Consider the following 12,024-nt stretch of genomic DNA (forward strand, 5'->3'; position numbering starts at 1 on the left):
TTGGCCATGCTAAATTGCCCATTGTCAGGGGGCATTTGCAGGGTACAGGGTTATGGCGATAAGGCCTGGATGGAACATTTGTTGGTGCAGGCTTGATGGATTGAATGGCCACCTTCTGCACTGTAGGAATTCTATGATGATGATGCCTCAGTGAGATGAGGTTGATACTCAGAGACTTGGTCTACTTGGCAAGCGGTGGCCGGTGGCTTCCAGATAAACAAGTTTGAAGGAGGGAAGAGTCCCAAGTGGCTGGGTGTCGGGGAAGGGGGGGAACCTCATGGGGATGTTTTGGGATTTAGGAATATCAGGGGGGTGGTGGGGGGAGGGGGGGGCGGGGGGAGGAGGAGGTGTCCCATGTAGAGCTCAGATTGGGAGGTTAAAATAGTTATACTGAGGTTAAAGTGCTTTTATTTCTTCAAACTCTTTCAGAGTAACTATTAACATAACACTGACCAGAACCGTCCGAGTTAGTGTTTTAAATTGTCTTGTCGGAAGGTTCCCAGCCCAGCACAGTTAGCACTTCTAGACAACTGCTGCGTAAATCCTTATCTAAAACTCCTGAGATGGATTCCACAGTGCATCTTTGGGGTATTCCCAAATCCGACGCTGCAAAGCCAGCAAGTTACAGCCATTGTTTAGTATTTTATTTTACTTACCCAATGTGAAACTTTTTGTTTGTGCTGTGCAACAATTTTGTCAAGGTGTGGCTGTATCTTCCACAAGTATACATATGTCATGGTCAACATTCATCCTAGCTTTGTATGTCGTTGCTGAAAATTCAGCTTTGCATATACAAGTTGTACTAAATGGGACCAACACTTTCAGAACAATAGGAAGTGCAGTGCTTTAATTCATTGAAGCATTCATACTGAAGCGTCTTTAACAGGATTTCACTTAACTTCATTCTGAGGGAGATGTCAGATGAAGTAGTTTTTATGGGACAGTGGGTGACAGTTTAGCTTCAATGTTCTCACTACAAGTATATAGTAGGATGTTTCATTGTGAATTTTACCAGCTAGTAATGTTAGCCTAGCCCACATCCCAAGAATCAAAATATAGATGAACAGTATCCCAGCCCTCTTCTGAAGAGTGGGACCCCAGCCTCAAATGGGCAAATACTCCATCAGATGCCCTATATGGATAAACAAAGCATCGGATACTCCAACCCCTCCTGAACAAAATCCTGCTCGTTCTTCCTCTTGATACTGACAACTTGTTGTTTGCATGTACTGTTGTAGTAATTTTATGTTTACTTCCCTTTAAAGGGGATGCTTTAAGTCATAACGTGAATCTGAGAAACGTTACCTCACCACCAAATCTTGACACTTTTGTCAAAGAAAACAGGGCATGTGTTTCATAGAATCCCTCCAGTGTAGGAGGTCATTTAGCCCATCGAGTCTGCACCGACAAGAATCCCACCCAGGCCCTATCCCCACAATCTACCCCGCTAATCCCTCTAACCTCTGCAACCCGGGACACTAAGGGGCAATTTAGCATGGACAATGCACCTAACCCACACATCTTTGGACTGTGGGAGGAAACCAAAGCACCCAGGGGAAACCCATGCAGACACGGGGAGAATGTGTAAACTCCACACAGACAGCGACCTGGGAATCGAACCCACGTCCCTGGAGCTGTGAGGCAGCAGTACTAACCACAGTGCCACCATGCCGCCCCACAGTTTCATACTGTCATTTGATGAGGCAAGGCCTAAACACACCAGTAAAGCCCAGCTGCACTGAGATTGCTTTAAAGGATGCCCTGATCAGAGGAAAAAAAATAACCTCTGCCACCCCACCATGGAGGTCTCAGGTGTTCCCCCCTCCCCCGATAAATGCAGGTACCCCCCCCGCCCAACTGTGATCTACACTGGAATCTCCCCTCAACAATCTACGCCGACATTACCCCCGCCCCATTGTGATGAGCGGCGGAATCGGCCTCTCTTCCCCACCCAGCTCCAAACAATAGCCATCAGCAACAACCCTCCCTCTCTCTTCCCCCACTCCAACCAATAGCCGTCAGCAACATCACCTTCCCTCTCGCTCCCTCCCACCAGCAGTCATCGCTGGCATCACCCTCCCTCTCTCTCTCCCCCCTCCACAAACTACACACATATCCCCCCCCCAACCACTTGCCATGAGGCTCCCACTAGGGTCTGCATAGGCACAGGTTGGGACTGGCAGGTTGACACAATGCCAACCTGTATCGGGGGCTGGAAATTGCCCCCACTACAACTACAGGAGCTCCATTATCCACCTTGCTTTTACATCTTCGAAGAACTCCAGCAAATTAGTCAGACATGATTTACCCTTCATAAAACCATGCTGACTCTGATGAATTGCATTTTGACTTTTAAATGTCCTGTTACTTCCTTAATAACGGACTCTACAATTTCCCATTGACAGATGTGAAACTAATTGGCTGTTTCCTACATTTTGTCTCCCTTTTTGAATGAAGGTATTATGTTAGCATTTTTCCAATCCAGCAGAATTTTCCCCCCATCCAGGGTATTTTGAAATATTGTATCCAATGGATCCATTATCTCCAACACCACTTCCTTTAAGACTCTAGGATATAGGTCATCAGGCCCTGGGGACTCGTTTGCCTTCAATCTCAATGGTTTGCTCAGTACTTTTTCCCTAGTGATGATGATAACCTCTGCATTTTCTGTTACTTTGGGATGATACTCATGTCCTTCACCATGAAAACAGGGGCAAAATATTGATTTAGCGTGTCAGTCACTTTTGTGTTCCTATTAACTCCGCAGCTGATCTTCCAAGGAACCATCATTCATTTTAGCTACTTTCTTCCTCTTTGCATACTTATAGAAACCTTTGTTGTCCATTTTTATATTTTGCTCTAATTTTCTTTCATAATTTACCCTTTTTCTTTTAGTGACCTTTTGTTGATCTTTACAAGCTTCCCAATCTTCCAGTGTGCCACTGGCCTTTACAATACTGTATGCCTTAGTTTTTGTCTTTTATGTTATCCATAACTTCCTTGCTTAGCCATGGAAATCTCTCCCCATCTTTCCTCCTCTCTGGAATATATTTCAGTTGGGTTGAATATCTCCTTAAATATCTGCCACTGTTCATCAACTCTCTTAATTTTTAGTCTGCCTGCCAGTCCACTGTGGCCAAATCTGTCCTCGTGACTTTGTAATTACCTTTGTACCAGAATGCTAATGTGGGACTCCAGTTTCTTGCCCTCAAACCAAATTTGAAATTATAACATGCTATGATCATGCTAGAGGATCCATAACTATGAGATCAATGGTTAGCCCTACCTCATTACATAATATCAAATCTAAAATAGCCTCCAAGTGTGTATTTCACTCCCGCACTCTGCTTTATTTGCACATGACTTTTTCAAACATTAAATTGCTGCTTATATTTTACAGTTGGTTGCTACTTTCTAATAACCTTACTATACTGCATGTGAACCATAGGGATGACCAATTTCAGAATGGGTGGCACAATATTTCATTAGGGCAAAAATAAGACATTACTTTAGCCTACACTCTAGTTAACCACTTAAAACCTTCTAACAGAACTCTGAGTACACTCTCAATAAACCTTCTGATCTCCACATCATCAGAGATGGGCAAACATTGGAGATGCACATCCAGACTTTTCTGAAGTCCTGACTTTCATATGCAGAAATTACTCAGGAAGTTTAAATTGTCAAGCTAATTTCTATTGCACTGAACTCTCTGTGAATGTTTCTGAGCCTATGCTCAGGGCAGAGACTTGGGCTAGATATGCAGGACTTACTCGTACACTTACCCAGGAAAGTTAAACAATTTAATACTGGTTCTAGATCAGCAATTAGCCAGCATAACTCAACTGAGCAACACAAACCTCCCCAATCATCCTTCTGACCCGACCCTACTTCCCCGATCACCTTCAACCCAACTATCCATTCACCCACCTGCCCATCTAGTCCACCTACCCCATTCATTCATTAAAAAGCTGAAGACCTTTAAAAACTTACCTTAATACAGTTGTAACAAAAAAAGCATGTCCTCTCCTTCCCTTGACTCTATGCTTGTTGGACTTACCATAGGGATTCTGTGCTGATCCATTTCTGCTTCAGGCTACATCGGAATATATGGCTAAAAATGGGTAGTATCATCAGGCGGGCAGTGACAATTGCTGCTGATCGGAAGATCTAGGCCATTGTAAATGAGCATTCCATATGTGTATCGAATTGGATGTCTGCTTCGGCACATAAAGAGTACTAGAACCATTGTTGGGCATGTGATCTCAACTCACAGCGTATATATGTGCACCTTTAATGTTTTTGTATTTTTGTTAATAAAATGGTAAGATGAGCAAATAACAGTTTCTGAATGTTTTTACAACACTGGTTGCTGTAAAGCAGACGGGTTTAAAGGGACCATTGAAAGGGAGAAGGTTCAATTTCAAAGGTTAGGTGAATGGGATATGGGGATTTTGACGACAGGGAGCTGTTGAGTAGGTCAGGGGTGTGGGCCAGTACAGACATGGGGTGGGCGGTGCCAGTGTTGCATCAAGTCTGGACATGGGTGGGAGGGACCCGTGTCAGTGGCGGTTGGGTCCAGACATTTGGGGGTGGCCGGGGGGGTGCAGGTGTCGCATCGTGGACGGGTGTCAGGAGCATTAGTCGTTGGGACGGCTCTGGACATGCAGAGGAAGGTGGGCTGTCTGGGTCGGGGGGTTGTGGGGGTCCTCTAGGAGAGTTGGGGGTGTCCTATGCATGGCTCAATCTGGGTCCTTAACTTAGTTACTCTGGAGTTAGATGTGCTTTTTCTTTCTACTCTTTCTGAGTAACTATTAGGGTAAAACAGGCAGAACCCTCGAAAGTTAGTGATTTAAATCATTTTGTCATATGGTTCCCAGCACAGTGCAATTGTCCAGATGAAGTTAGCCTTTCTGGACAATTACTGGGTAAACCCTTACCTGAGAACTTCCAAAAGATATTCCCCAGCGCATCTTTGGGTCACCCTCCAAATCCTTCACTGGGGAACCAGGAATTTATGGTTAATGGCTTTGGCACAAAAAAAGAGGAAATTATTACAATCCTTTGAAAACATTTGGCGGCAGGTCTGGTGCAGCAGTCGATACCTAGTCGAAGAGTCAAGAATGGACAAATGATCCACTTTCACACACAGTAGTTTGCTGAAAACAAAATAGATAACTCCAACTATTTATTCTGCATTTGACAGAATATTTCGAATTGGCTTGAAGAAGACTGCACAAGTTTCTCCACCGAAATCAACTTTCAATGAGCAGGAGAAGATTCTGAAGCACTTTCTCTACTTACAAAACTGATTGAATTCTGGTCCAAGAAATGATAGAAGAGAGTGATGAAAGATTCTGGTGAAAATTATGGACACTATACTGAAGAATTTGAGCTATATAAATGATATTTATGAATTTTAAGCTATATTAGAAACTATGTATCACAAAATTCATGAACAGTATTTGAATCAATTTTTGCCTCTTGCTGGAAAATAAAAGATTCTCTTGCACCTTCACATGCACTGAATGAATGCTGCAACACAGCAGTTAGTGTTATGGGTATGATTTATAGAATCATTGAATGATATAGGAATGATATAGGATTCAACTCATCATGCCTATCGAATTAACCCACTGCTCTTTCTCTATAGCATTGTAAAAGTCTCCCCTGGAATATTTAACCAATTCTCTTTTGAAAGATATCAAATGTACTTCCACCACCCTTTCAGGCAATGCATTCTGAGTCACAAGAATGCAACTGTATTAAATAACAGGAAATGCTGGAAAAACTCAGGTCTGGCAGCATCTGTGGAGAAACAGAGTTGATGTTTTGAGTCCGTGTGACTGTTCTCCAGAGTTAACCTGTTCCTGTTTTTATTTTAGATTTCCAGCATCAGCAGTATTTTGCTTTTATCTCATTGTATTAAAAACATTGTTATGTCACTGATCATTCTTTTAATAATTACCTTGAATGTGTCCTCTGGTTACCTAATCTTCTGCCACTGGAAACAGTTTCTCCTTATTTACTCTAGGATAACTATTCATGGTTTTGAAAAAACACTCAATTCTTCTCTTAGCCTTCTCTGCTCTAGAGAGTAACTACAGCTTTTCCAGTCTCTTCACAAAACTGAAATCCCATATACCAGGTACCATCTTTGTAAATCTCTTCTGCACCCTTGCTAAGGTTCTGACTTTTAATTTCGAGGAGCTTTTGATTGATGAAGCAGAGAGACTCAATTTATTCTGACAAAGGCTGGGAAAAAATTACTTTGGTTCTCAGGACTTTCATTGCAACACGTCTTCACTGTGCTTTACCAGAATCACAGCAATTTAACATGCAAATAAATTAAGACCACGTGCTAAATCACCACAAGCTACCATGGTCCATACAGACTCAGCTATGCTGAGCCAGCTTCATCTGTGCTGTGGGAGGAAGAATGCCCAGTTGTCTACTTAAGATAATGGTTACAATGTAGAGAAACCATACCTGCACAGGACTATAGTTCTCCTGACCAGTAACAACCTGTCTCTCCTCTTTTACTATGCTCCTTAAAACCTACTTCTGCCCATGTTTTGGGTCATCTGCCCTATTAGCTGTTTAATGTGGCTCAGTGTAAATTTTGTTTGATAACACTCCTGTGAAACACTTTCAGATGTTTTGCTATGTTAAAGGTGCAAAGTAAATGTAAGTAGTTGTTGTATAACCTGTGAGAGGTTATATAAAAACTACAGCATCAACAGTACAGACCATTCGGTTCAACTAGTCTATGCCTGTGTGTATTCTGCACACAAGCTTCTCCTAACTCCCTCTATTTCACTCCATAAGCACATCCCATTCTTTTCTCCCTCATCTGCTTATCTAGCTTCTCTTTAAATGCATCTATGATATTCTCCTTAACCACTCTTGTGGTACTATTTTCCACATTATTACCAGTCTTTGGGTGAAAAGGTTTCTCATAAATTTCCTATTGGATTTATAAATGACAATCTACCTCTAATTTTGGGGATTCCCCACATTTGGAATCGTTTTCTTGAAGCTACCCTAAAAAACTTATTCATAATCTTAAAATCAGATCACTCCTCAGCCTTCAATTTAAGGAACCTCAGCCTATTGAGCCTTTCCTGCCAAATATGTCCTCAGTTCTGGTATCACTGTGCTGAATTTTTTTTGCACCTTCTCCACATCCTTAGATTAATATAGAAATCAGAACTTTGCATAGTACCACAAGTGTAATGAGTAGAAAGGATAAAGAGGAACCAGTGGATGTAGTGTGTTTGAATTTTCATAAAGCATTTGAGAATTTTAAAACATTAATTCAAGGGATGTGGGCTTCGCTGGCTAGGCCAGCATTTATTACCCAACCCGAATTGCCCTAGAGAGGTGGAGGTGAGCTGCCTTCTTGAACTGCTGCAGTCCACCCACAGTGCTATTTGGAAGGGAGTTCCAGAATTTTGATCCAGCGACAGTGAAAGAACGGCGATAGATTTCCAAGTCAGGATGGTGAGTGGCTTGGAGGGGAACTTCCAGGTGGTGGTGTTCCCATGCATTTGTTGCCTTTATCCTCCTAGATGGTAGTGGTCATGGATTTGTAAGGTTGTCTAAGAAGCCTTGGTGAGTTCCTGCAGTACACACGGAAGAGATAATTTCACAAAATTAGGATACAAGGGATTAGGACTAATATATTAGCATGGATTGAGGTTTGGGTTTAAGGACAGAAAACAGTGTAGCAATAACACAATGTATTCAGACTGGCAGGATATAACTAGTGGGGTACTGCAAGGATTAATACCAAGGCCTCAGTCATTTACAATCTGTATTTTGTACTGTTTCAAAGTTTTCTGAATACAATGTTAGATGGGAAATTGAGGAGGACAATGCAAAGAAAGGCTGCAGAGGAATGCAGACAGGTTATGTAAGCAGGCAAGATCACATCAGATGGAACACTGTGGCAGGGTGTGAAATTATCCACTTTGGTAGCAAAAATATTTTCTTATTGGAGACAGGGTGACCTTGTACATGAATCATAAATTTAACATGGTCTGACAAGCCATTAAAGCAGCAAGTGGCATATTCGATAAGTGTCAAGTCTTACTACAATCATAAAAGTCATTGGTGAGCCATACCCGAGTACTGTGTAGTCTCATCATCTCTGGAAGGACATAACAAGAAACTTAAGGGAAAGGGAATGTAACAAATGTTCACTAGAACTGGTTCTTGGAATGAGAGAACTGTTGTGAGGAGAGCTGCAGTAAAGTAGACCTATACTATCTGGATTTGATTTATTGTCACATGTATTAGTATAGTGAAAAGTATTGTTTCTTCTGTGCTATACAGACAAAGCATACCTTCCCTACCATAGGGAAGGAAAGGAGAGTGCAGAATGTAGTGTTAATGTAATGGAGTAAAGAAGAAAAAGAGATGGTCTAATTGAAACCATAAATTCTTAAGGACCTTCATGGGGTAGAGGCTGAGAAAATATTTCCCTTTGCTGGGGAATCTTAAACACAGGACCACAGTCTCAGAGTAAAGGGCCACCCATTCAGTGCTGAGATGAGAAATCTCTTCCTTCAAAGGGTTGTGAATCTTTGAAATAGTCTACTCCTGTGAACAATGGGTGCTCAGTCATTGAGAATAAAAAAGTGTTCGCTCTAAAAGGGATGAGGGGTTGGTGTGGGATGTTGGAGTTGAGATACTTGAGGATTTACTTCAACTCCTATTTATGTACTCTTCTACCTCATTAGTAAGCAATGAGTGGCCTCCAAGTTCTTCGTACAGAAATGCACCACCTCTCAGTTATTTACGTGTTCCCTAATCGTTTCTGTCATGGCACTCCTCTATATTATAAGAACATTTTCTCTGTCTTCTTCCTTTACTGGATGCTTTTTTTAAACTTCTTGTCCATTTGCCTGTTTTTTTTTTAAACCTCTGTTTCTCTCTCTCTCTCTCGCACTCTTCTCCGAGGGGTTTTTACACCCTTTGAGTTTTTGCTTTTTGTGTGGGTGCACGGGACCTTTGTTCGTGCACGAGTGACCAACATAAATCTAAACCACGCATGTGCAGCTCTTTCCCAGCCAGCACATGATTTGTCAGGTCCTGGAGATGCCAACCACAGAGCTAAAGAAGGATAGTTTTAGTTTAATTACTTAACTTTTGAATAATTTCTAATCTTCTTTCACATCAGACTTGGGCGGGTGGGGGGGCAATCTTCACAGCATATTGGTTGAGAACCACAGATCTATACTGAAGTCTGTTTGCCAATTGCATGGCATTCTGCAAGTTTATTATGCTTCTTGTAATTTGTTGCATTTAGTTTCTAACTAAAATAGATGACTTTTGGAAATCATCATGCATGGTTATAACATAGTAATTCAAAATCTGTGGTTTGCAAAACAGTAAAGATACTGACCTTATACATTAGGAATAAATACAACACATTTGGATGACTGATAAATATCAAATTGAATGGGGGGAGGCAACACTTATGCAGTTTAAAGTCAAGGAAGGCACATTATATTATCAGTCTGCAATAACAATGGAGATTTTCTGTTTGACTCCTAGTCTTACTACAAATTAGTTAGATAAGGGGCAGATAAAGATACAGTGCAGGACATACAGAGCAATAAATTCACCATATACATTAGATAAAAGTTGATCGTAAGGTGTTTAACAGTAATTTTAAAATAAAAACTCTGCATTTAGAAAACACCTAATCATAGCCCTGGTGGCATAGTGGTTAACACTGCTGCCTCAGCACTAGGAACCCAGGTCCAATTCGAACTTTGGATGACTGTGTGTGGGTTTCACGGTGGGGTTCCTCCAGGTGCTCTGATTTCTCCCCAGTCCAAAGATGTGTAATTTAGGTGGATTAGCAGGGTAAATGCGTTGGGTTAAGGGAATTGGGCGGGGCAGGGGCGTGGGTAAGATGCTCTGTCAGAGAGTCGGTGCAGACTCGATGGACAGAATGGCCCCCTTTTGCACTGTAGGGATTCTACATTATTCTGAAGATATTTAACCACACTCAGCATCCAATTAATTTCTTCTGAAGTGTAGTGACTCATAAGTAAATGTGGAAGCCAATTTGTGCAGTGCACATTTTTAATTTCAGAAGTCATATTGGATATTTTACAACCCAATAGAAAATAAGTGATTAAGCCTTTATTCATCATGTGGTAGGAGAAGGCAAATCTATCTTGTATTTCATTGATACTCTGCATTGTACACAAGTACTCCTGTCACAGTTCCAAAAATAATCAAAATATTAACTGCATCCAAAAGTATTGTACTGAAAATATTTTGTGTAAATGCCTCTATTGAATACATAATATAAAAAATAAATGGTTCGAGTAATTTGAAAACTTCTATTCAGGCTAGTGATAATTCATACTTAATCTAAACATCCTGAAGAGTTATAATGATCTCCATGGGATACTCCTGACGATCATTCAAACTTTGTCTGAAGAGCTGGGTGTGCTGCCATGCAACATCTCCTTTTCCACCACTTAGTTCAGCCTCCAAAATTAATTCCGTAGATCCATTAAAATTAGGGAATGAATGAGTGCTTTGATCTAATTTAAAGAAAGAGGCATAAAAAATAGCATTGTTACTGTACTGATTTTTCCCTAAATTGCGCTTTTGTCAATAGATTGTCAAATTCAATAATACAGCAGTACACACCTCCATTTAGATCGACACTGGCTAAGTTTGAATTCAGATGCCATTGAATATCTCCAGTTTGAAATGTCTGGCTGCTGGATCGAACAGAAACACTGTCAATCCTTAGACCCACTGAACCACATTCAAACTTCCAGCTGACTTTGGCGCATGATGATCCTTCTGTGCGAGCTATGTACACCTGGGCAAGAAAGAAAATATACAGCATCAAGTAGTGTGTGGTAAAACTTTTCTAGACCAAATTGGACGTTTATATTATAAAACAAGCCAAAGGAGTCATGTTCAGCCCTACTAGAGTGATAAGCATCAAATGCATGACCAAATAATTCAAAACTCTTTTGACCAATGTTGCACTGTCTTTGTAAACGAAGAGGTTTACTTTTATGAAGTGCCATTTGACAGCTTTGACACTTTGGTGAAGTTGCATCATTTAAAATAGTTTAAAAGAAAATATAGATTGTAATTTATATTATTTTTCTTTATCATTAGAAATGCCCATCAAGTTACTACAGGCCCCCAAATAGTCAGTGGGAAATTGAGGACCAAATATGTAAGATTACAGATAGCTGCAAGAAAAATAGGGTAGTAACAGTAGGGGACTTCAACTTTCTCAACATTGACTGGGACAGCCATAGTATTAGGGGCTTGGATGAAGAGAAATTTGTATTCAGGACGAATTTCTCATTCAGTATGTGGATGGCCCGACTAGAGGGGGGACAAATCTTGATCTCCTCTTTGGAAATAAGCAAGAGCAGGTGACAGAAGTGTTAGTGAGGGATCATTTTGGGACAAGTGACCATAATTTTATGAGTTTTAAGATAGCCATGGAGAATGATAGGACTGTCCCAAAAATTAAAATTCTAAATTGGGGCAAGGCCAATTTTTGATGGTATTAGACAGGAACTTTCAAAAGTTGATTGGGGGCGTCTGTTGGCAGGCAAAGGGACATCTGGTAAGTGGGAGGCTTTCAAAAGTGTGTTAACCAGGGTTCAGAGTAAGCACATTCATTTTAGAGTGAGGGGTAAGGCTGGTAGAAGTAGGGAACCCTGGATGACTTGGGAGATTGAGACCCGGATCAAAAAGGAGGCGGCATATAGCATGCATATGTAGCTAGGATCAAGTGGATCTGTTGAAGAATGTAGAGGGTGTCAGAGTAGAGTTAAGAAAAAAATCAGGAGGGCAAAAAGTGGACACGAGATTGCTACAGGCATTTAGAGAGGCAAGGACTGATTAGGGACAGTCAGCCTGGCTTTGAGTGGAAAATCATGTCTCACGAATTTGATTGAGTTCTTTGAAGGGGTAACCAAGAAGGTAGCTGAGGGCAGTGCAGTCAACGTGGTCCACATGGAC

At 41.2% G+C, this 12,024-nt stretch overlaps 1 protein-coding gene across 1 annotated transcript in view; it reads right to left on the reverse strand.

Annotated features, from left to right (window-relative positions):
* Nucleotides 1-5,173: 5,173 nt before the first annotated feature.
* The window catches only part of ngly1 (N-glycanase 1), a 36,702-nt gene continuing 29,851 nt past the window's right edge, over nucleotides 5,174-12,024 (reverse strand). Inside the window, exons 11-13 of the mRNA XM_078239387.1 lie at nucleotides 10,678-10,855; nucleotides 10,388-10,568; nucleotides 5,174-7,622 (exon numbers count right to left, since the gene is read on the reverse strand). Of these exons, the coding sequence (XP_078095513.1) occupies nucleotides 10,393-10,568; nucleotides 10,678-10,855 (354 nt within the window). The 3' untranslated portion in view covers nucleotides 5,174-7,622; nucleotides 10,388-10,392. The remainder of the gene's footprint in view (nucleotides 7,623-10,387; nucleotides 10,569-10,677; nucleotides 10,856-12,024) is intronic.

Source organism: Mustelus asterias, chromosome 2 (assembly GCF_964213995.1).
Source record: "Mustelus asterias chromosome 2, sMusAst1.hap1.1, whole genome shotgun sequence".
Lineage (NCBI taxonomy): Eukaryota > Metazoa > Chordata > Chondrichthyes > Carcharhiniformes > Triakidae > Mustelus > Mustelus asterias.